Source organism: Cladophialophora yegresii, assembly GCF_000585515.1.
Source record: "Cladophialophora yegresii CBS 114405 chromosome Unknown aczIN-supercont1.1, whole genome shotgun sequence".
In the NCBI taxonomy this organism is placed as follows: Eukaryota; Fungi; Ascomycota; class Eurotiomycetes; order Chaetothyriales; family Herpotrichiellaceae; genus Cladophialophora; species Cladophialophora yegresii.
This window is the reverse complement of record NW_006913045.1, coordinates 827,102-850,923: the sequence shown is the minus strand read 5'-3', so window position 1 is coordinate 850,923 and position 23,822 is coordinate 827,102. Positions and strand designations below refer to the sequence as shown.

Genomic DNA, 23,822 nt, shown 5'->3' with positions numbered 1-23,822 from the left:
GCTTATAGGCTATTGACCAGAGCGGCGCAGGAGGCTTCCAATCTGTGAGGACTATGTACCTCGTACAGTGGGCTGGCAGACGCGAGCCGCGACAACCCCCTGTCAGCCCAACACGAGAAATCCGCACTACTGGTGCTATCTCCAGCTATTGTGGTCCGAGTGACCTCACGCATATGGGGGCTGCCCTGCGTCACTGGGCATCATTTTTCTACTTCCGACAGACAAATGAGAGACGTCTCTCAGGTGCGCTCCCGCGACATCAGATACCGGGGCTTCGTCATTCGTGCTTCGCGCCTGCTCAACATACATGCTGCTCCTTTTTGTTCAGGCTACGCCCAGCAGCTCCTTGTTGAGCTGGCGGTAAGTCTTCCGATAAGTCGAAGTCGAGATTTCGCAGTGCGACTTCCCTCATTTTGAGCATTTACGTGAGCCCAAGCTAGGGAATTTCATCCCTTCGGCGTTCAACTGGTTCTCATGTTGACCACAAACACACCGCCCGCTACTTCCCACTTCACCTGTGCTGAACCTATAAGTCAAGTACCTCAAATCATTTTTTCTTTGCTACTTGCAAGTCTGTCGTCGTTCCTGCCGTCGTGGAAGATGGATATCTACGACGTTCCGAACCTCCCCAATGTCAGCGAACCCCGAAGCCTGTCACATTCAAGTTCCCACGGCTTGGCCTCAGTCATCTTGTACACTGCTCTCGTTCTCGCTGTTTTTAGCGGCATCTATTGGTGTATTCAAGATTACCGTTTCTTCTTGTCCTTAGGACGAGGTGGTCGTAAGTTGCTCCCCCTCGCACTTGCTGCTCTATTTCGTGGCAGCAGTTCGCGCGAGGGTCCCTGACTTGTGGACTGAAGCTAATGCCTCCCAGCACCTTACAACATCGTTGGCTGGTTCAAGGTGCATATCATCATCAGACCTTTCACCCTTGCTCAACAAGACGAAACATGGACCGGCGATTACCCCGATGTTGGCGCTCGCAAAGAAATCATGGCACTGCCGCTACGCCAAGGTCCACGGCCGATCATCAGAGGCATTGCTCCTCAGAGACAATTCGATCAGCGTCCAGAGCCGGCAATGAATTTGGTAAGCTTCCACTCCTTGGCACCCATCCATCAGAATGCAGAAATTCCGCTCGACGGTGACCACCTCGGACTAACACATTGTAGCGTGTACTTGATATATTTTCATCCTTTGTCAAAGCCAATCCTCATCTGCTGCAAGAACGGCTTTCACATGCTGAGAAACATAACCTTGCGCTATTCGTCCATCCGAGCCTCATGTCCAAGCCCGACAACCTGCCAGAGATTGCGCCCATATTCAAGGGGGAGATAGGGCATATTCATGGCGAGAGCTCGTTACACCTCTACTTTTCACCTGCCGATGCCAAGGTCATCATCGAAAAGGGGTGGGCTGAGCGACATCGCTGTGCAAGGACTCAACCATGGTGGTTTGGCGGCATCAAGTCTATGTGGGGCATTGGAGACTCTTTCTTGATTGTGTATGCTCCAAGAAATGAAGCCGAGTTGGAAGTCTTGAAGACCTTGATCAGAGCAAGCACCATGTGGATGACGGGCGAACAACCAATTGTCAAGCCTTTAGCAGACAGAGAAAGCAGTGAAGGAGCACGCATGCACTAGAGATTTTGAATACGCTATGGGACGACGCCACTGGCCTCACTGTGTGGCACTCCACCGAGCTGCGACAGGGCAGGGCAAAGCAATAGGATGGAACGTGTCGGAGAGTGGCTGTTGCATAGAGCAGCAAGGAACTGGCGCGACAGCGAGCATTGTTTTTCTAGCATGGTGTTCAGGTGTCGGGTAAAAGAGCCGACAATGACGGAATTTCCCTTTCCCGTGCCTGGGTCTCCCCACGTACTCCGTACAAGGCCTGAGACTGTAACTCGGTTAAAAGCGGCGAGTCCGCCGATCACGACTTGTTCTCTCCGAGTCAATCGGAAGTGATTGATTTCAGATCTCAACATCCTGGATCCCACCCGTATCTCGTACGTGCGACGACTTGCTCGCAGTCGATCATACACATCATGGCCGCTACTGTCCCGCGCTATCGTTGCCTCAACGGTCGCCAATGGTCTTCACCATTCAAAGTATTCCTCCCGCAGGCTATACCGTCGACATCGCGATCATTCGCCACCACCACTGATGACATCCCGACGCCCAACTCGCGTGTCCAACCCACCACCTTCGCTGACAAGCTCAACGCCGGCCCTTCGTTCTCAGACTTTGTCTCTGGCAAAGAACCACCTCTACAACCATCCGAAGCGTATGAACTGAAGACCGCACTCGTGGGCCCAAAGGGCAAACAGAAAAGAATCACCCGCCTGCCAGAGTGGCTCAAGACACCTATCCCAGACACGTCGTCATACAAGAAGATCAAGAACGACTTGCGCGGCCTGAATTTACACACGGTGTGTGAAGAGGCGCGATGTCCGAATATTTCAGATTGCTGGGGCGGGAGTCGCAAATCAGCGGCGACCGCAACGATCATGCTGATGGGCGATACCTGTACGAGGGGATGCCGATTTTGCAGCGTCAAAACATCCAAGGCGCCGCCGCCGTTGGATCCGCATGAGCCGGAACATACCGCGGAAGCGCTGTCGCGATGGGGATTAGGGTACGTGGTCCTGACCAGTGTTGATCGGGATGATCTGGCCGATGGCGGGGCACATCACTTCGCGGAGACGGTGCGGAAGATCAAGTCCAAGGCGCCTGCGATCTTGGTCGAGTGCCTGACGGGCGACTACGCGGGAGATCTGGAAATGGTCAAACTGGTCGCGACGTCCGGATTGGACGTGTATGCGCACAATGTCGAGACGGTCGAGGCGCTGACTCCGCAAGTCCGCGACCGGCGCGCCACGTTCCGCCAATCGCTCAGTGTGTTGAAGGCCGCAAAAGCCGCAAAGCCTGGTCTCATCACAAAGACGTCAATCATGCTCGGGCTGGGCGAGACGGAAGAGCAAATCTTCGAGGCCTTACGGGAACTCCGTGCCATCGACGTCGATGTGGTCACCTTTGGACAGTACATGCGTCCCACGAAGAGGCACATGCCGGTCCACGAATATGTTACGCCGGATGTGTTCGAGCAGTGGCGAGTACGGGCGCTGGAGATGGGGTTCCTATACGTGGCGAGTGGCCCGTTGGTAAGGAGCAGCTATAAGGCCGGAGAGGCTTTTATCGAGAACGTGTTGAAGAAGAGAAGGGCTGGACGTGGGGAGACCGCGAATGCGGATCTGGCGAGGGAGATTGACGGGAAGGGTTTCGAGAGTGGGAGTTTGTGATGTCGGTTCTCGAAGGCACGACGGTCATGGAGTAATCTGTTGGAGGAGATGACATGCACCTCTCGCTAGTTATACATCAAGGACGTGCCTCCGCATGAGAAGGCCATTGTCAACCAATGGTCAAGTCATTCGATGGCAATACTACCGTAAACACCTGTGTTGATGATTTGTGCACCGCGCATCGTCGCCATTGGAGAGCAACCACTGTTCCTTGACCGTCACGCCACGCTAGGAACAAACAGTCCACCTACATAACAGGGTACCAGTTGAGAACGCTGCACTATGGTCTGCTCCCCGATTACAGCTGCCAGGCGCGACGGAGTTCCGACAGCTGCGCTCCTGGCTTCTTCGTAGCATTTGTATATCTGACTGCGTCTGATCTTGTCTCATTCCGTCTCGGCCAGCCTCTGCTGCCCATTGGGACACACACCCCTCACCCACAACTCCCACACTCCGGCGCCCTCACGTCGTCGATACCACCCATCCTCCTACCACTGCCACCCCCACCTCTAGCCCCTCCGCTTCCGCTTCCACCACTCGCTGCTCCCCCGCCAGAACCCAGTCGACCCGAGCCACCACCAACACCACCACCCCACATCGACCGCGCCTGCTGCGCACTCGGCCTGCCGCGCGTGTTGAACTGGCTATTCTGCGCCGCGGCATATGGGTCCAACGAGAAGAGAGACACGAAGTACAGGCCCAGAAAGTTATAGACGTCCGAGGAGAAGCGGGAGAGGCGGGCGGAGAAGGGGGGTCTAGAACCAACCACAAACGTTAGGACCGTGGCTACGAGGAGAAGGGACAATGGGAGGTGGAAGCCCCCCGAGAGAGAAGGAGGGACGAGGGATGAGAGGGGAGATTGCACGACACACGACATCGACGTACGATTCTAGGACATGTCCCGAGGAGGAGATGTAGGCTGGTTTGGTGGGCGGTTTGTTGGCCGCAGAGGAGGGAGGTTTGTCCATTGTATGTATGTGGTTGGGAAATGGTGGTCGAGCTTGAGTCCGATTGATGACGAGTAACACGGGCAAGGCAAGGTCGACGGCGAAATAGTTTGGCGAGCGAAAGAAGACGGCGTGACGTCTCAGTCTGTGTCTGGCAGATGGAACTCAGTGGGGGAGTGAACGAACATCACAGGGCTGTAACTCAGCGGGAAGAGGCAGCATCACAAGGCTGCGGTTGCGGGAGAGGGAGGTTAATTATTCCGTGCCGGGCTCGGAAGCCCGCAGTGTCTTCAAAAGCAGCGTCGCCGACTCCACGCTTCCTGCAGGGCCGTGTGTGTGGCTGAGCGGCCATTACCTAATTAGGCTCAGCTCGCTGAATGCTGGTTTTATAAAGGAACGGTACGGAGTACAGTACAACCCTCGGGACTACCTGGTACATATCTACCGTCGCATGTCCTTTCCCACATATATGCCTTGCGATGCCTTTTCCAGCCCGAGCCGGCTACGAACCCGGCATAAATCATGCTAAGAGCAACCTAATTAACTCCCCGAACCACGTTTCTCCACGCCATGCACTTGGATGGAACCGCGTCACTGAACCTTTTTTCCTGTTTTCACCCAGCCAGAGACATAAGAAAAATCATGCGCTATCGAGGGCACAGAAACATGTGTGACGAGTTCATCTACTGCTGTGCAGCAGCAGCAGCCCCCTCCCCTCGTATCCTCTTGCCTTGGCCACCGCCTTCTGCAATCTCACCATCCTCCCGAGCTCTCTTGTTTCCACCACCACCAGGCGTAAATTGAGCGGCCTGGGGATTCAACGCACCTCGGCTGGGACTCTGTGCCCCGCCTCCACCTCTGCCTGCTTGTTGGGGAACGCCGGCATGCACGTTAGGTCCTCCGCCACCGCCTCTGCCGCCACGAGGAGCTCCTCCGCGACCTCTGGGGATACCGCTTGCACGGCCACGCACGGACCCGCCGCCACGAGGAAGGCCTGACTGGAGTTGGTTCATCAATGCCGCGCCGGGTTGCTGAGGTTGTCGGCCAGCATCAGGAGCCGTAGACTGTACTGCTGGTTGAGCAGGTTGCGGAGGAGTTGCATGGGTTGCAGGGGGCTGGAATGGATTCGGCTTAGGTTGTTGTGGGGTAGACGGCACAGCGGCAGGTTGTTCTGGAACCGCAGTTTGGAGCTGCGCATTTTCCTCGGCTTTTGGAGCATCTGCCTTGGTTGTTGGGGGCGAAGGTGCCATGGGAGCTTTTGCTGGAGTCGGTGCAGGGGCAGAGGCATGGGCAGGAGGCGCCGGCTTGGGAACTGCTGCCGGTTTGGCGTTTTTGGCCACTTCCCAAACTTCTCCGACGGGCTTCTGGGGAGTCTCTTCTGCTGCTTGCTTGACGACCTCGAGCTTCGCAGTTGCGACGGCGAGTCTGCTCTGAGACATATTCAGCTTGACAGCGCCGCGCTTTTCCGCCAGCTGTTCAGCATTCTTCACCTGCTCTTCTATTTTCTTCGCTGACTCCTCATCGAAATGAAGTTTCTGTGTTCGAAGCTCCTCTTGATGCATGCTAGCCAACGATTGTCGCTCGCGGTTGAGATTCTCCTCATACTCTTTGAGGAGAGCCTGCTTTTCGGTCTCGAACTCCGCCTCCTTCTGCTTGATGATGCTCTCCTTCTGAGCATTAAGACGTTCATCGAGCTGCGTATCAGAGGCGGGAACAGATCCACTCGGTTGAGAGTCCTGCGACTCGCTGAGCTCCTTCCTGATACTCTCCCTCAGGCTTTCTTTCTCCTTCTCGATCCTGTTCTTGATAGTATTACCGAGAATGCGGCGTATAGTCTGGTGCTGATTGGCCAGCATCCTCGCCTTTTCGTCAGACAGAGACAACAAGACATCGTCGGGAATCTCCCCATTGGTGACAGCGCTCGTAGTCGGAGTCGCATCTCCGCTGGGCTTCTGTAACTCGGTTGCGACAGGTACAGAATTGACTCGGAGAGCTTCGATCTCTTGTTGATGTTCAGCATCGAGCTTCGCCTTTAGTTCTTCAAGAGCGGCAACCTTCGCTTGCTGGGCCTGTTGCTTAAACTCGGCCAGCCGTTTGTTGAGAACAGCCTCATTGGCGGCAACTCTTGACTTGAACTTTTCTTCCTGCGTGGACTTCAGCTCGCTAAGCTCCTTGTCCTTCTCTGCCAGTGACTCTTCCAGTTCTTTCAGCTTGGCTTCTAGCTCGGCAGTGTTGGTATCCGCGGTGTTATTCGTGATCGGAGCATCGGCTTCGGCAGGAGGATGACCATTGACCTGAGTGGTGGCTGCTGAAGCAATTTGAGCTTGAGCAGTCGCTAATTGCTCTTTCAGAGAATCGATCTCGACTTGCATAGCGTCTCTTTCCGCAACAACGACATCAAGCTCAGACTTTCTTTCGCGGAGAGCAGTGTTCTTCTCTTTAATGACGCCCTTGAATTGGGTCTCCAGTCTTGTCTTCAGATCACCTCTAGCTGTATCAATTGCCGCCTGCGCACCGTCGATTTGGGCCTGAAGTGCGGTTCGAGCATCGTCACGCTCTGTAAAAGCAGTTGCAAGCTCTGTGCGGGCCTCATCGCGTTCGCGTTCGAGGGTGGTGATCTTCTCCTTGAGAGCCTCGAGTTCTGCAGGATCGACTCTGTCATATTTGGAGAGGATATTCTGGGTACGTTGCTGCCAGTGATCCCTGTCCTCTTGGCTGAGCTTGAGTTCCCCTTCTCTCAACTCAAGCAGATTCTCCAACTCTGCAGTGCGAGCACGCGAAGACTGGATCTCGTCCTCAAGCTGCTCGACACGCTTGGTCTTCTCCGCCAAAGCTTGGGAAGCTTGCTTGGCTTCTGCACGCAAAGTGACACTGCTTTCTCGGAACAGATTCAACTCATTGAGAGTGTCCATCAACTTGTTGTGACTGAGAGCATTGCGCTCCACATCGGCTTCAGCGCGGCGCTGCTGGTCGAGCTTGAGGCGGGTGTCATCGAGTTGGGACTGAGCAAAATCCAATTGTTGACGCAGGCGCTTGCCTTCTTGAACCGAGAGCTGATACTGGACGTCGACAATGTCCTTCTCCCGCCGAAGATAGGTGATCACTTCTTGGAGTTTATCAAGCTCGGCAGACGGCTTAGTGTTGGTGTCCTCATTGCTGGCCTCCGCCAGTGCAGTACGATCGCGTTGCAGAGCTGTGATCTGTTGAGTTACACCCTCCAACTGGCCATGCAGAAGGTTGTTCTGGTGGGCCAGCTCTTCGCGGCGCTTCTTCAGGTCAGATAGCTCCGTCTCGTACCGTTCTTTCATTTCGTCCCAACTGGCCTGCTTCCGCTCAAGATCTCCCTTGGTCGTCTCGGTCTGGGTCCGCAAGTCAACCACTTCGAGCTTCAGTTGATTAGCTTCATCTCTGACAGTATGCAGGGCTTTGGCAGCCTCTGCGTGCTTAAGGAGTTCGTTCTCATAGTTCTGTTGTGCTTCTGTCGCAATCTGTGCTTGGACTTTCGAGGCTTCAAGATTGAATTGGGCTTGCTCGGCATTCTTCTCAGCCTCCTCTTTGAGCCGTTCGATCTCAGACTCGAAACCCGACTTTTGCTCGTCCAGCTTCCGACCAAAGTCTGCTTGTTCATCCCGGAGCCGCGAAAGTTCCTGGTTGGTGGTGTTGAGCTCGGCGGAGATGTCTTCCAATCGTTGTTCAAGGTCCCTGATCTTGGCGTCCTTTTCAGCAATCAGAGCTTCTGTCTCTTCGCGATATTGGTCGTTCGTCTCGCTCAGTTCTCGGAGACGTTCTTCGCTGGACTGACTAATGTTCTTGTAAACTTCGACTTGTTCGTTCGCTCTTTCAAGCTCAGACGTCTTCAGCTCAAGATCCCGCTTGAGCTCGGAGACTTCTACAGCCAACTCTTGTTCTTTGCTCAGAGTAGTCTCTTCCGCACCATTGGTGCCGTTCGCAGGCTCTGCAGGCTTGGTCAAGACTTCTAGGCGTTCCTCAGCAGAACGAAGTTCGACGGTCAGCTCATCAACTCTAGCTTGTAGGTGATCCCGGGCTGTCTTTGCCGACGCGAATTCTTCTTTTGTTGTGCCTAGCGTCGTGACAAGGTCATCGATACGTTTCTGGGATTGTTCGTGTTCGTATTCGCGCCGTAACGCAGACTTTTTGCTCTCTTCGACTTCCTCGTTGAGCTTCCGCTTGGTCGACTGAAGTTCGGACTCTAACGACTCTGCTTGCAACTGCAATCGGCGTCTCGTCTCAGCGTCGGTCTGCTCACGCTCGTTGACCATGGTCTGCAGGCTTGCATTGAGTTGGTCGAGGCGACTTCGCTCATTCCGCAAACATTCATTGTCCTCGATCAACCTTCGCTCAACAGTCTTCCAGAGATCTTTCTCGGCCTTGAGATTCGCAGAATCTCGACGCAGACTGTCCAGCAGGTTCCGAGCTTCAACAAGCTCCTCCGCAACTTGTTGGGTCTTTAGTTCTTGCTTTGTGGCGTTCTCCATTGCAGTCCATGACCTCTTCTGGATCTCGCCGTTCTCAGTCTTGAGAGAATTGTAATTGGCCTGCAGCATCTCATAACGTTGATTTGCTGCTGTCAACTGTCCAACGGTTCGACTGATCTCAGTCTGTAACTGCGCATTTTTCCTCCCCAACTCCGCAACCTGATTTTTCAGAGCACTGTGATCTGTTGAGGCTTCTTGTCGGTAAGAGTCGAAATGTTGTTGGAGGTCTCGAAGAAGTTTGGCATAATCGGCATCGCCGCCCGGCACCGACCCCGCCGGAGACTCTCCACTGGGAACGGGTAGTGATCGTGAGAAATCGTTCGGTTGGACTTGGCCCGGTAGATGGCCGCCACGCCGGGTGAGCATGTTGCGGAACATGTCTCTCTCCTTGATGAATGTCTTGGTTTGGGCAACCATTGATTTCAGCTCGTCTTGATAAGAGGCAATTTGCGCACGGGCTTGGTCCAATTCCTGGTTCAGAGCATGGTTCTGTTGCTCGTGTTGCTTCGCCTCGTTGTTTTCGAGTTCGCTAATCAGGTTGCGGATGGTCTTCAGTTGGTCCTCGTTCTGCTGCTGCAACTCAGAGATGTTCTTGAAAACAACCAAACGCTGATTGATCAACTGTTGGTTCTTCGACAAATTGGCCATATCTTCGGATAAGGCGGCTTGGGTCTGTCTTTCCAGTTCCTCAAAATCTTCCCGAGTCAGAGCCTCGCCTTGCTCACGGACATACTGTTCCACGAGCAGGTAGCGAATCTCCGAGCCTTTGTCCCGGAGCTGTTGGGCGAGAACCTCAACCTCTCTCGAAGCGCTCTTCAGCTGACCTTGTACATGCTTCAGTTCTTTTACTGCCGCGTCTCGATCACTGTTTGCTTCGTCAACTATCCTCGACATTTCCACGACTTCACTCTGTAGGCGGGCATGATCCTCGCGAAGCTCCTCGATCTCTGGCTTGCTGTTTTCGAGCTCGTCAACCATAGCATCGAGATTCTCCTGCAATTGTTCCCTGGCACGCTTTTCGCCTGCCAATTCATTTTCAAGCTTCTTGTACTCGGAGAAAAGTTGGGTCATGGTCATCTGTGACTTTCCGCGTGATACACTTGCGGGCGAAAAAATACCACTTGGAGTTCCAGGTCGGAGAGGTGTCGTGATGCCAGAGCCATTGGGTGCACGGTGAGGCGTGCTCGGTCGTGCGCGAGCATCCTCAACTTCGCCTTGCAGTCGTTCAAGGGACCTTTCCAGCTCAGCAACTCGCTCTTCAGCAGCCACCCGATCGTTGTGCTCGGTCTCAATTTCAGCTCGGATAGCACCAATCTCATCTGCGGCCTCTTCACGAGCCTCCTCCAGAGCAGCCGACAGTTCTTGGACGCGTTGTTTGGCGGTCTCGGCGGACGCGGCCTGTAGTTCAGCCAAGCGGTTGACACTCTCAAGCTCGACCCTGAAGGAATCCTCGGCGGAAATCTTGTCTTCGCGCATTTTCTGCATCTCCTCCAGCGTCTCTTCGAATTTGATAATCTGCTCCTCCAGACGTTGCTTCAGCGTGGACTCGGAGCGTCGCAGGGCCTCGACTTCAGAGATGTACTGCTCATTCGATCTTGAAAGCTCCGAAATGCGAGCATTCTTCTCCTTGCGGAAGTTGGTGTGCTCTTCCGCCTTGATCCTTCGTTCATTCTCCAGCCACTCATTGTTTTTCTTCAGCAGTTCCACCTCCTGCAGTAGAGATTGCTCCTTGAACTTGGCACTGGTGAGGGACGAGTTTGCGGACTGGACTGATTGTTCCAGCACCATAACCTGCTTTCGAAGCTCAGCAGCCTTCTGGTGCTGCGCGGACAAATCCTGAGACAAACTTTCGTAGGCCGTATTCTTCGACTCGAGAAGTGCAAGGGTGTCTCGGTTCGAGACTTCGAGGGAGGAAATACGCGACTTGAGCGTGTTGATCTCTGAGCTCTCGTTCGTGGTTGCGGCGCGACACTGTTCGAGCTCAGATTCTAGCCTTGAGCGGGCATTCTCTGCAACCACCGTTAGCCCATTTCGCAACCAGACGAGCGCATGATGTTGGTACCGGAAGTCTGCAACTCCACGCGTAGTTTACTTGACTCTGCAAGGGCCTTGTCTCGTGAATTTTGTAGCACCTTTGCCTTCGATTCACTCGTCCTCACAACTGTCTCTAATTCGACCTCAAGCTTGACCTTTTGAGACTTGTTCTGTTCAAACTCTTTGACCTTTGCCGCGATACCCTTGAGCAAAGAAGTCACCAGCTCGGCTGTTGGATTGGTCAGAAGCGAATTGACCGACGACTCAGGTAGTGATGAAAAGGCCGAAACGGCTCGAACGTCGACTTCGGCAGCCATGGCGCCTATGATCCTAGTACCGGGTCGATATACTTGGATGACGAAGAGGGAGGGTCAAGTTCAAAAGAATGCGCCCACCGCAAGCGCGCCGAACTTAGGGTGAATTGAACAAAGAACCGACGACCCTCACCATGGCGTAAATGACGCCTGCCCAAAGAGACGCTGAGGAAAGGAAGAGGGAGGGATTTGAGGCGGCAGAGGTGATGGGGAAACGCGTGATGGAGTCTGGAGATGTTCGAGAAAGAGTCTCGAAACAGACAGATGCGGGCAGCGCGGCGTGCGCGGGCAAAGTGAAGACTTGGGGCAGCGAGGCATCCGGTTAGGCTAGATGTACAGTAACAAGCTAGTTAGTGACCTTATGTAAGCTTCGGAAGCCTATCGCCAGCAGTCTTAACTGGCCAGTTGGTGCCTGGATCCCCACGCTCTCGCTTCACTGCAGTCCGAGTTACTGCTAAAACGTCTGGCCGATCGCTACAGATCAAATGATATCACACTGTACACCTTGACCTCAATTCCACATCACTATTGACTTGAAGAGCACCCCATTCCACTCTTTTGGGCCCTCGTTTTCCATCTTTCCGTCGGTCTCTATCTTCGCCCTGGCCGTGTCGCTGCGTTCGTCCTCGTCCCCACCTGTAACAAAAGTCGCCGCAACCGGAAGTCGCATGCAGAGCCATTGATTTAGGACCCCTACACCTCACCACTGGGACTACATTTCTGCACTTCAGACTACTCACTCCTCAACACCTTCACAATGTCGTCCCTCTACGCACAACCTGCGGAGCCCACGCGAGTTTACCTCCAGACTGACGTTGTCTACGCCGTCAACCGACTGAGGGAGAAATTCCCGCAGAGCATCGCCCGAGAAGACCTCATAAACTACACGCTCCCGCAGCAGAAGCGCGACGACGCCACGGTCCAACAGTTCCTCGCCCAACTGAGCATCAACCCCAAAGTCAACCACGACAAGGAGAAGGACGCCTACATCTTCAAGCCCGAGCACAACATCACGGACGCCGACTCGCTGCTGAAGTACCTCCAAAACCAAGACACCGCCATGGGGATCCAGGTCTCGAAGCTAAAAGACGGCTGGCAAGACGCAGAGGAGACAATCGACAGACTCGAGGCCGAGCACCGACTGCTCGTGACTCGCAACCGGAAGGACAACCACCCCAGAATGGTCTGGCTGGACGATCCTACGCTCCAGGCCCCGCTGGATCAGGACTTCAAGGACCTGTGGAATCAGATCGCCCTGCCGAGCGTGGAGGATACGATCAAGGAACTCCGCAAGATGAACCACAAGTCGACGGGCGAGCCGGCCGTCGTGGACACGGGGGTGAAGAAACCAAAGGAGAAGAAGAAGGTGAGGAGGGGCACCAAGATCACGAACACCCACATGCAGGGTTTGCTTAGGGATTATTCGGGGAAGAACGATGTGAAGAAGGAGATCAAGACGGAGAGGCGGTAGCAGGGCGCGGAGGGACCCACGGGGATCAGCCATTTCAACGACTTTTAACGAACTATTCATTTCTATACCGGACGGGCTCATCAACCTCACCAGTGTCTTTTCGCAGGGTTCACGAGGTCCAACACAGCACGGCATGGCAGGGACGGAAAATGTACCACAAATGATACCCCAATACAGCATCGGCGCAGGCAGGCAGGCACATGTAAGGTACACAGACAGTCAGACGAATCAATGACAGGAAATCCATGGCTCGAGTTTCCATGTTCAGTGCCCTACGTGGTAACCACATCAAGGTACTCCATAACTAGGTCTCATTCATCGGATGACCATACAGTGCATTACCCATCGCAAACACAGATCCCACATCAAGACATCCACGAAGCCAAATCAAGCTCGGTTCGGTCCGTGTCATTCTAGTTTAAATCTTCTCACTATTCGCATTCACGCCCACGTTCACATCGACCATCCCATCCTCTGTGAACCGGCTCATACTCCGCCTCCGCTCGCCGTTCAGACTCCTCGTATCCACGCTGAGGGCTCGTCCTCTTGGCCTCTCTGCCGGCGCACCTCCCGCCTGACTACGGGGTAACATCGGCACGGCGGCGTTGAAATAGCTTGCCGCCTCGCCCTGTCCTTGTGGCCTCCCGGCGGACGCGTCTGTCGCCTCCTCATATCGCGGCGGCGGAGCAGAGAACGATGCCACGCTAGCAGGCCGCTGGATCCCCATCCCCGTCCCCGTCCCCGCGAGTTGGAGGTTATTATCGTACCCGAACCCGTCTTGCGTTGAGCCGGCATTGTCACCGTCACCGTGCGGCGGTGGACCCCACATGACGATGGCGGGGCCCTCTGCATTGCCTAGGAGCGACTGATTCTGGTCCGGGCTGACGCCGTATCCGGTCGTGCTGGCGCCGTATTTGGGCGGGCCGTTGCCGTTGCCGTTGCCATTGCCATTGCCCGACGGACCATTCGACGTGAGTTTATGCCCCGTGGAGGTAGGGGTGGAAGCGAGGTTGATGGCGGAGGAGACGGCGCCGCGTCGCTGGTGGCGCATGCGACGGAAGAAGACGAGCCCCAGGATGCCCGCGACGACTAGGACTGCGATCACGATCCCGAGGATCGTCCACCTGGAGACACCGCTGTCACCGCGGTCCGCGAAGGGGCCATTGCCGTCGCGGTCGCCGTCGCGGTCATCGGTGCCGAATTGGCGGGGAAGGAGCGCGAGTGAGGGCGGTGCCATCAAAGAGAGTGTGTCGAGGAGTCCCAGCGCGACCAACGGTGCTGCTGCGCTTCTGGCTCCCCAGTGATCGGCAGGGGCGTGAAATCTTGCCTGTTCTATTGAATCAAGGTTGAGATGCCACCCGGTGAATGAAGATGGGATCCCAAGGTCGATTGGGGCAATATATGCCACTACTGTATACCGTACGGAGTATGTGTGTGTGTGCAGTAAAGAGTGCAGATCCAAGGATACCGTAACGGACCCCAGCAGATGTGATGTCGACCAGTGGCAGGTCCGAACGAATGTACCGCGTATTGCGGACTGCCAAATCCACAACGAATGATGCGGTGTAGGAGCGTATGTACGTATGCACAAGAGCAACCAAGCGAGTGAATGAGCGGGAGGAAAGGGTATCGAAAGATGAGAGGACGTCCTGAGTACAGTCGTCCCCTAGCATCAATGCAAACAAAGGCGCTACGCAACGAGGCTTCCTCTCCAAGATGTGGACTCCGCCGCGAGCCCAGACCCTAAATTGAATTCCGCGTCTCAGAAAGGATGGGCACGTTGAACAAACACAGCCGCGCCGAGTAAGTCAACGGCGTGAGGATTTTGAAAGTAGAGAGAGACGAGCAAAAGTGTCCCCTACCGGGTTCATCTGGGATCCCTCAGCAGACCGCTGGACATGACCTAAGCTCTGCATGCTGCGGGCTTAGCGTGAGGCTGTAACTACACAGAAGCTGGGGGCCGGGCGGTCGATTTGTGGAGTGTGGGATGTACAGGAGGAGTCGCCTTTGTCTGGGCGTATCACCGCACGTCTTCCTTCGGTAGGTGGCCTTACTTGCCCGAATAGGGGCTGTGAGCAAGATGAAGTGCGAAACTGCGGACATGCCCCTGGGTGCCCTGACTTCCATGGTAAGTGCAAGTACGGCGTAGAGTTGGCACAGCCGTCGAGCGGTCGCCAAGGTAAGGCAAGCGAACAGAAGTCCTGGCGGTGTTGATATACGTAGAAAGAATCCGTGATGCAAACACTACGATGGACTCAGGCTTGCGGAGGACACAGTACTCGTCCGTGGTACTCACATAGTCCTCATCTTATCGTCGAAATCATGCCCAGTAAAGCAAGCCTTGCGAGATTAGGCACCTAGGGACAGTATTGTGAGTGGGGCGGGGCCGGGCGGCTTGAGGCTCATCTTCCATCTTCATCTCCCTTCCTACTCGAGCCGCGCATAATGGCTGGAGGTCAACTCAGAGGTACGGAGTATCCCCTACGTACTGTATTGTGTACTCTGAGCAGGTAACTACTCGTACTCTCTGAGAGCTAGGTTCAGTGTCGACGTGTACGGCCAAAAGGAACACTGTATGAAACCACAACTAGCAGACCTCAATCTGAAGTCGCTGATCAGAGCACTCCTTGCTCGTCGTGATGTGAACTTAGTGCTGAGGTGGGCTGGGGTCGGCAAGGTGAATTGTCGGATTGTCGGATTGTCGGAAGACTTCATATCTGATAGCCGAACCCGAGACCGTGCTGGATCTTCGTGACCCTCCTCGCCCTGCAGAATCGAACCATACTCTGTACCATTTCTGGTGCTAGTATAGAGCACAGTAGGGAGTACCCCTGGCTCCATTATATAGTGTGTATTGTATTGCTTGCTGGTCGTAAGGGTTATCTCGCGTGCAGAGATCCGGCCAGTATATTCCATGGATATCCTGTAGAGACATCGAAGCCAGGTGGCTGAACTCATTACAGTAGACCCCATCACCCCGACTCAAACCCATGTGCTGGGACCGCAACGCATGCAGAGCACTCGGATTGCCACGGTCTGATTCGGGCTGTCGGGCGATTGATAGTATCTTGCCTTTGCTGGCCTCCAACTGGTCAACGGACGAGCGACGAGGCTGTGACTAAAGTATGGACAGTCATAGTCTTCGACGTTTTCCTGATGATGAGTTGGCACCCGTCCCGCCAGCCTGCTCAAAGAGTGTGACGCATCAGCACCAGCTCCAGCGTCAGTGAATGGAACGATATATGGAGACTCTTCCCTTGTGGACCGAGAGGGCTCGACAACAGAGCAGTCTTCCATCTCCCACGTATATTAACTCGACGGAAGTTAGGGAGCACATTGCCTTGGCCTCGACGGCGATAGTTAGTCAACCTGTTAGGTTCGTTTCCGCGTCTACACCCTCATCCACGGCACTCTCACAATGTGTACACTATGCTCTCCGTGCCTCAATGCCGCCCATTGACTTCACTCGCTGCGCTGACTCCATTGACCCCATTCATCACCACGCCGTTGCCATGCATTTGTCCATTACCCGACTTTTGCCCCTCCTTCTCCCTCCGGACATATTCGACCAGATCCTCAATGGTGCAGACCTTCAGCCCCCACTTGCGGCCGAATTCCAAACAAGCATCCCGCCTCATCATGCCTGGCTCCCTCATGATCGTCTGGCCCGGGACTGGCTCTCCATCGTCGACCATCTCGCAAATCACCCCGGCCTTCGCCTTTCCGGCTAGACGACAGAACTCGACCGCCGCCTCGGTATGACCGGTCCGTTCGAGGACGCCCCCATCCCTGGCCCTCAATGGAAAAACATGCCCCGGACGCCTGAAACTCGCGGCCGTGGCTTTCGGGCTGGCGAGCGTGCGACACGTCAACGCACGATCATGCGCCGAGATGCCCGTCGTGACACTCTCGTCGTTCGAGTCGATCGAGATCGTGTACGCTGTGCGGTTGGGATCCTCGTTGTCCACCACCATTTGCGGAAGGTCCAGCTCGGACGCGAGCTGAGAAGTGATCGGCGCACAGATCAAGCCGCTGGTGTAGCGGACCATGAAGGCCATTTTCTCCGTCGTGACGTCCTGGGCCGCGATGATGAGGTCGCCTTCATTCTCACGGTCCTGGGAGTCGAGAACGACGATGAATTCGCCGTTGCGGAACGCCTGGATGGTTGACTCGATCGAGTCGAACCCCTTTGCGAGCGTGCTTGGAGGTTGCATCGTAGCGGACAAATACTGTGGATATGTAGGGTGTATTGCGTTTCTGCTCTGTCTGGTCTTGTCCCGTACAGAGTGCACGCTGTTGTGTAGTTATTCCTGTGGTGTCAAAAGAAACCAGGCTTGTGCGGCAGAGAAAATTCTTCTTGGTTCCTTGATTCACACAGGTTGGTAGACTGAGATCGCCAGTTTAGTTCGCGCGCGACGTCTTCAGCTTCAGGAAGTTATTTTGTGGGCGCTGAGGTATTCTTCCCACTTCCGTAAGTTGTAAAGTTGTGAGGGTACCCGCCTGCAAAGCGACAAGATTTTTGTGTCTGCCTTTGCTTAACAGATCCAGCCCTCACCAAAAATCGCAAACCCGTCGGATTGGCAGGCCGACTTCCTGTAGATAGTTAGAAATAGAAGGATTTCGATTGTGCGTTCGCGGTCCTTTCTCTTTTAATTTACCATCGTTCTACTTGGGATGCAGGAAGAAAAGAAGCGTGAGCGGGCATGGGACTCTCCGGAATCATATACGACAGTCAGGGCCTAGGCGTGGCCGCCGTCCTGAAAAATTCCCCGCCTTATCCGCTGCTCCTGCCGCGGTACATTTGTCATGTGCGCGAGAAAATTGGTCAGACCGGTAAGCGGAAGTCATGAGATGGGCGGAATGATGGGAAGGAAAGCAATTGGATGCCTCGGCCGGAAGGACTCGGGCGATAAAGCACAGAGGGTGGGCAAGAAACGTTTAGAAGGCCTGAGAAGAAGAGCTACACGGTTAAGCATGGCCGAGCACGGTTTCCGAACCGTCGCCCAGAGTTAGGTTCAAGGCAACCAACGTACTGGGTATTCGGTGCCTTGAGCGGCTGTCTCTACTGACTCGCCTTCTAATGCGTCTCAATATCTGCTCACAGTCACAACGCTCAATTCTTTCCCCCAAACTCACCAATGCCTCGGTAATGTACAGTCGTCGTCTCGTAATAATTCATTCCAGCTTCATCTGGTCTCAGTTCTTTTCGATGTGCCGTGTAATGCAACCTCCAGGTATCGTAATGCAGCAATATCACACTGCTAAGACATCGATTTTCCGCCCTCTGGGTCCTCGAGTCGGTGTGTCGACCTCACCAACATCATCTTCATTTGTTTGCTGGCTTGAGTTGGGCTCCTGCGCATAAGAGAAGCCGCAGCTATCTCGCACTCGCTGCCAGACCTGTACCATGAAGGGCAGTCCTCTGGGCTCGTCCACCTGACCAGACTGCTGGAATTCGGTAATGACAACAGTGTCTCCATCCGGCTCCGGCTGTACCTCAAGATCGACCGTGCAAGGACTGGGAGGGAAGAACTCGTTCTCATCCCGGCAGACCTCCATCTTAAGCTTGCTGCCAGTCCACAGCCCTGGTGTGAAAGGAGAAAAGGCAGGTCTCTTAGGTGTACTCCACTTCTTCAAGATCAACGGCTCTCTATCAGTGTCAGCCAGAATGGGACTGCTAAGTGGTGAGATTGGCGGCCGCATAGGTGTTCCTCGCTTCCTTGAACTCGGTAGGGGCGACTCGTTGTTGCCTCTGATGGGACTTGTGAAGGGCGAAACCGGTGGTCTCCTTGCTTTTGCTAAGGGTGAGAGTATCGCGCGTCCTGGGTAATCCTGAGGTAGTTTGATCTTCTTTGGACTTATCAACCTCCTTGACAGTATGGCTGAAGGGTTTCCTCCATCTGCGGCATTCGGGGAGGGCACTTCGACAACGATCTTTGCTTTCTTGGATGGTCTGTTCTCCTTGGAACTCTCGTCCTCGATCGATTTCCGCTTCCGCTTAGGCTGTGCTGCTTTCGAGACGGCCATGTCAATTTCTCCTTGTCGAAGCCAGAGATCATGTCGGCGCTTTTTCAAATCATCCACCCAGTCATCGCAGTCCATGGCCACAAAATCATCGATTATCCCCTCCCAGACGCTCTCTGCGGGTCGAGTGCGATTGACAAATATGACGCGTCCCTTGTCGTTCTTGTGCGAATGGACGGCTTTTGCAAACTCGCGCACAATCTTCTGCAAACCAAACACCTTCAAAGATGTCCCCATTATCACCAGCACCTCCGGTCGACAACCAGCATCGAAAGGAATCAGCGGAGTGAGCAGCGTGTTGGAAGGATGATCTTCTCCGTAGAGTACGATGTTTGGTCGGAGAGAACCTACTGCCAGACCTCGCTTTCCCGTGGCCTGTCGGTCTGCGCTCTTCTCTTTGCATTTGGGGCAGCTCGGTGCAGCTCCTTCCAGGTAGATGTCAGTCTCCTCGTCCCCCCATTCATATTGAGTGGAGCACATCGTGCAGCGCAACTTGTCCAGGTCACCGTGGAGCTGCACAACTTCACATCCTCCGTCAAAGTCCGTGGACACAGTCTGCGCAGGACGTGGTGCTTCGTAGTGCTTCTTCATGAACCGCCGCTTGTTTCCCTTGCCGCGCCGCAGGTCCGTCACAAGGCCTTCTCTTGCTTCCAAGCCATCTATATTCTGAGTATAGCACCTCATCAACCGACCACCATCGCGGAGGACTCTAATGAATTTGTGGACCGAGCTAGTCGAGCGTACCTCGTCGCGTATCTTGTGTCGCATTGATGCTATGAACTGGTAGAACACCGTCGTTGACTCGGCATTCTGGAACACACGCGAGTCAAACAAATCTTGTCCTCGTAGCCTGGACGAAGGACTTGAAGACGCTCTCCGGCTTCGCGACTGCGAGGAGAAAGGTTCTCCATCCAGACTCAGGTCGGCAACTCGACTGTGCGTGGGCGTGGAAGGCTGCGATGACGGTGGTGTTGGAAGCATGTTTTGGCTCGGTATCATGTTGTAGAGCCCATCCTTGGATCGGAAGTCCTTTGCACAGTCAATACCTCTCCACCAGACGAATCACGTAACCCACGGGAATGCCACAACTGGTGCTAATGCCTGCACCTGTGACAAGTAGGATCTTATGCGACCCTGCTAGGGTATCTGCAATCTCCTGCAGAGCTCGCTCATCCTCAATGGTCACCTCTCGGAGCCCCATGGTTGAGTCTACGCCGTGATGCTCAAAATGTCGAGCTCAGATAGGATATCGACGAGATGGATTCCAGCATCAGGCAAAGTACGCGCGGAGGCTTATCAGTGACAGAGAGTCGACACGAGGTATGCTGGCTGGGGAATCGAGTCCCTGTGGGCACCAGCACCGTGTCAATCTCGCGTCCGTAGCGTCCGAACCATAGACGCGTGGTAGTCGTGAAGAACTGTGAATAGCACGTCCCTTGGGTCACAATAAAATGTATGAAGCCTTCACAACTTGTGGACTGTCACCCACAGACTGCGGGTTCCCTCGAGTAAAGATGTAATCCAAGTGTTTTCATTGTCTGATGGGAGAGCTCCGATTTGTTTACTGGCCGAGGTTACGACTTGCTTGTTTGACCACGCGAATGGCTAAGATCGGCCGCTAACCACTAGCGCCCGTTAATTCTCCGCACGAATCACCAGTCAGACAGTGACGTGGTGGTGCCACAATCCTGGGTGAAGTGGTAAAGAGGTGGTTGTGAGACAGAAATTATTCCAGCAGTGAATTCAGTCTCGGCCTCTTCGCCAGAGACTCCCACTCGGCTTCAAAGTTGACGTGTGACCATCCCATGCAGTCCTCCACCGACTTGCGCAACTGCGGAGGACGGACACCCAAATCAATCACATCCTCTTCTTTGACCTTCTCGTGGACTTCAGCACCCAGCAAAAACAACAGTCGTGACTCCTCTTTTCGCCGTGCTGCTGTGTCCATCCTCTCCAGATACTCATCTTGCTGCTCATCAAGATGCCTTGATCGCTTGAGCCGTGGCGTCGGGACCTCGGAACGTCCTTCCGATTCAGAAACGTCGTCTCCCGTCTGTGTACCATGTGTGAAGTCTTCATCGCCTTCCTGCTGACGCGTGGTCTCGTCCTCCGACCCTTGCATATCATCTTCTTTCTCTTCTCCATTCGAGTGGTCACTCGAACTGTCTTCACTCTCCCTTGGCTGAGATGACTCAGAAGTAGCTTCCTCCTCTCCGCTGAACGCTCCTGGTGCTGCCGAAACGGATCTGCTCCTGCCTGACTGGGACAAGGATTCTTCTACCTCGCTATAGGGAATTGCATTCTTCCCATCGACACCTCTCCTATGCGCATCGTCCACAATCCTCAAGCCATTGCTCCGTCCCAGCCCGACCCAATATGAGCGAGCGTTTCTCTTAACACCAAGCACGTCCAGAGCAGCGGCGACGTCTTCCAACTTGACGCTCCCACTGGGTCGATACTCCGTGGTCGTGGAGGCACGGAGTCGTGACTGCGCAAGAAAAATGCACGACTGTACTAGCCGGCGCAGGAGATTGACAATAATATCGTACAAGAGCGTTACGCAATCAAGCGTCACGCTCGGACGCTCGCCATCTTCTGCTATATTCTGCCACGAGTTGGGGCTGTCGGAGCCTCTGTTCATGAACAACCGCTCGCTGAGCTCCAGGAATGCTGACAGATGGAAGAATGAACAAGCTTGCTGAGAGAGCGATGACAAGTCATCATCGGATACCAGGTCATGTCCGTTGGGTTGCATCTCGGTCTCATCTGCTCGCTTGTCGAGTTCCACAGCTACTTCATGGTCGATCAACCACGGCCCATTAGCTTCTTTGGCTGCCACAGCATCATACTGTTCTTGGAATGCCAATAGTGCATCCGCAGCCCGATTCAGGATAGCCTCGCAGTCTGGGCCAACTTCAATGGCAGCCGGGATTTCGGCATGCGCGACATTCTTGGGCTGCGCTTCGAAGCGTTGTCGATCAGCCTCTAGCTCGCGTAGATTGTCTAGATAAGCCTTGATCTCGACCACCGACTTGGAGCCCACCAAGCCTGCAAGAGCTGGCAAGTCATGTCGACCTTTCCGACAAAGCGCGTGGTAAAGTTTTGCCTTCTCACCCGGTTGCCACAAAGTCGCACCAAGCTGGGTGGGGGGCAGTTCGCCATGGAAGTAATCGTCCTCTCCTGCCTCGAAAGTGTTCTTGAAGAGGTCGAGATAGTGGTCGTGATAATGTTTGCGAAGTCGTTTCCATTTTCGCTGGGGGAAGGAGACTGAGCGAGAAATATCTGGTCTTGCTTTGGGCCTGGTCTCTAACGCATGTGAATGTGCATGTTCATGTTCACGGGCACGTTCATTTCCGTCTAGTGAGCGATCTTCCGCATGCAATTGATCTTCGTCCCGAGAGACGTGACCTTGGTCGTCACTTTCATCCGGGCTGTCGTCGAGATCCATGGCTGATTTTTTCTCTCCAAGACATGAGTTGTCGCGTAGCTCGGACGCGCAAGAGAGAACATGGAGCAAAGGCCATATCACTTTTGAAATTGGACGTCTGCCAGCATTCTCCGCCTCTGAAGCACGCCGTGATGGGTGTAGCGAAGCAGCCGGCAGAATGAAGCAGCCGCCGAAACCTCGAGGACGAGTCTTGGCGCAGATCTCGATCTCGCACTGGAAGCACATCCCCATTACTCGGCGCCTCTCGCTTCCCCACCTTTCGCAGCCTTTTCGCCCGACGCAATGGTTCCTCTGAATTCGTCCCTCTTCGTCATCTCTAACCACGCCGGACGGAGCGACGGTCGGACATCCTGTGGGGAAGCACCTCCATCGTCACACGAAGAGTGTACCTGCGCAGGTACCATGCAGGCTCGCTACGAATGGCGCTTAGCGTGTCCGGTAATATCGAGCGAGGGAGGGGCCACCTTGTTCGACTTTAGTATCTACCTGTCGCAAGACCCTTACAAGTTGACTAGATTCATGCGTGTACCCTTTATTTATGCAGTTAGAATTACAAAACCCTAAAGCTAAGACAAGTACATCCTCGAAGGGCTCTAAATCCGAAATACATCATACACATCTGGACGTAGGGCCGCGTAGGCTAAGGGGGAAACGAACACGAAGTATAAAAAGAGGTCCGTACTCTCAGGTCGGGTTCTTGATGTACTTCAGTCAAAGGACAGCGACTCGACTTTCAGTTTCGTAAATCTCATACTCTCCCCTGTATCTCTCACAATGCTGGTGTTCGTAACATGAGCCACGGGGTTCATTGGGCGCGCCACGGTCGAAGAACTCCTGAGCCGTGGCCACCAGGTTCTCGGTCGCGCACACAGCGATGCCGCCGCCGAAACAGTCAAGCAACTCGGCGCCCAAGTCCACCGCGGCAGCCTCGACCACCTGGACAGTCTGCGTGCCGGCGCCAAGGCCGCAGACGGGGCGAACATCTGGCCCGCGGTCCATCGACTAGATGCGGCGGTGATGTCCCGTCTCGCGCTGTAGAAGGGCCCGCACGGCGCTATCTACCATGCTATTGCCGAGAAGGGCGTTCCGATGAAGGATATCATGACGGTGATTGGCAAGCGGTTGGACATCCCCGTGGTGAGCACGACCGTGGGGGACGCGACGCCGGACTTTGAATTCATAGCGACCGCGCTCGCGGGTGATAATCCTGCGGCGAGTGAGAAGACGCAGAGGGAGCTGGGGTGGAACCCGATGGGCAGTGGTCAGCCGGGCTTGCTGGCGGACTTGGATACCAACTACTTTTGATTGAGGCCGCGACAGAGGGCAGAGGGGGGGGATACAATGAGATAAGTACTTGCGGGTTGCTTGTTTTTTAGGCTACAGTGTGCGCAAGTGCTCAAGATAAGCACCTGACACTTGCGAGAAAAGGAAAGCTGGGATGAGAGGCGGACTTGCAGCACGGCGTAGTACAACAACAAAGCATAGTCCCCCGTTTGGTTTAGCCTTGGTGTTCTCTTTACAGACTCCCGTGTCATTTAATCACAACGTCACCGAGGCTCATACGCGAAAGGCTCTCCAGTTTGTGCCTCCTGGCTGAGGCTGATAATGATCAATGCGAGAAAATGGCCAGTGCCTCGATTTCCTGCAGGGACCAGAAGTCCCACATTGGGGCACATGGGGTAACCAGGGGTAGCTCACCGCATTGGGGGAGGGTCTGGCCTTGCCATGTGGGGCTAGGCTGGGACTGTGTGGACTGCTCTTGTATTCAGATGGATCTTTTCCGGATG

At 54.6% G+C, this 23,822-nt stretch overlaps 10 protein-coding genes across 10 annotated transcripts; 4 read left to right on the top strand and 6 right to left on the bottom strand.

The window, feature by feature from the left end:
- Positions 1–600: 600 nt before the first annotated feature.
- A1O7_00310 (uncharacterized protein) lies at positions 601–1,643 on the top strand (the record flags this gene model as incomplete). The annotated part of the gene is made up of 3 exons (XM_007754352.1): positions 601–781; positions 875–1,089; positions 1,173–1,643. 3 exons carry the CDS (start codon positions 601–603, stop codon positions 1,641–1,643), a joined length of 867 nt encoding a protein of 288 aa, XP_007752542.1.
- A 404-nt stretch (positions 1,644–2,047) lies between these two features.
- Positions 2,048–3,301, top strand: A1O7_00309 (lipoyl synthase, mitochondrial; the record flags this gene model as incomplete). The annotated part of the gene is made up of 1 exon (XM_007754351.1): positions 2,048–3,301. The coding sequence occupies one exon, from the start codon at positions 2,048–2,050 to the stop codon at positions 3,299–3,301; it is 1,254 nt and encodes a 417-aa protein (XP_007752541.1).
- A 433-nt stretch (positions 3,302–3,734) lies between these two features.
- Positions 3,735–4,269, bottom strand: A1O7_00308 (uncharacterized protein; the record flags this gene model as incomplete). Its single annotated transcript, XM_007754350.1, has 2 exons — positions 3,735–4,056; positions 4,187–4,269. The coding sequence occupies 2 exons, from the start codon at positions 4,267–4,269 to the stop codon at positions 3,735–3,737; spliced, it is 405 nt and encodes a 134-aa protein (XP_007752540.1).
- Positions 4,270–4,931: 662 nt separating this feature from the next.
- Positions 4,932–11,095, bottom strand: A1O7_00307 (uncharacterized protein; the record flags this gene model as incomplete). Its single annotated transcript, XM_007754349.1, has 2 exons — positions 4,932–10,753; positions 10,807–11,095. 2 exons carry the CDS (start codon positions 11,093–11,095, stop codon positions 4,932–4,934), a joined length of 6,111 nt encoding a protein of 2,036 aa, XP_007752539.1.
- A 754-nt stretch (positions 11,096–11,849) lies between these two features.
- Positions 11,850–12,563, top strand: A1O7_00306 (uncharacterized protein; the record flags this gene model as incomplete). The annotated part of the gene is made up of 1 exon (XM_007754348.1): positions 11,850–12,563. The coding sequence occupies one exon, from the start codon at positions 11,850–11,852 to the stop codon at positions 12,561–12,563; it is 714 nt and encodes a 237-aa protein (XP_007752538.1).
- A 418-nt stretch (positions 12,564–12,981) lies between these two features.
- Positions 12,982–13,800, bottom strand: A1O7_00305 (uncharacterized protein; the record flags this gene model as incomplete). The annotated part of the gene is made up of 1 exon (XM_007754347.1): positions 12,982–13,800. The coding sequence occupies one exon, from the start codon at positions 13,798–13,800 to the stop codon at positions 12,982–12,984; it is 819 nt and encodes a 272-aa protein (XP_007752537.1).
- Positions 13,801–16,006: 2,206 nt separating this feature from the next.
- On the bottom strand, positions 16,007–16,777 carry A1O7_00304 (3,4-dihydroxy-2-butanone 4-phosphate synthase; the record flags this gene model as incomplete). Its single annotated transcript, XM_007754346.1, has 1 exon — positions 16,007–16,777. The coding sequence occupies one exon, from the start codon at positions 16,775–16,777 to the stop codon at positions 16,007–16,009; it is 771 nt and encodes a 256-aa protein (XP_007752536.1).
- Positions 16,778–17,816: 1,039 nt separating this feature from the next.
- On the bottom strand, positions 17,817–19,586 carry A1O7_00303 (uncharacterized protein; the record flags this gene model as incomplete). Its single annotated transcript, XM_007754345.1, has 1 exon — positions 17,817–19,586. One exon carries the CDS (start codon positions 19,584–19,586, stop codon positions 17,817–17,819), a length of 1,770 nt encoding a protein of 589 aa, XP_007752535.1.
- A 727-nt stretch (positions 19,587–20,313) lies between these two features.
- A1O7_00302 (uncharacterized protein) lies at positions 20,314–22,035 on the bottom strand (the record flags this gene model as incomplete). Its single annotated transcript, XM_007754344.1, has 1 exon — positions 20,314–22,035. The coding sequence occupies one exon, from the start codon at positions 22,033–22,035 to the stop codon at positions 20,314–20,316; it is 1,722 nt and encodes a 573-aa protein (XP_007752534.1).
- Positions 22,036–23,136: 1,101 nt separating this feature from the next.
- On the top strand, positions 23,137–23,340 carry A1O7_00301 (uncharacterized protein; the record flags this gene model as incomplete). The annotated part of the gene is made up of 1 exon (XM_007754343.1): positions 23,137–23,340. One exon carries the CDS (start codon positions 23,137–23,139, stop codon positions 23,338–23,340), a length of 204 nt encoding a protein of 67 aa, XP_007752533.1.
- Positions 23,341–23,822: the final 482 nt, after the last annotated feature.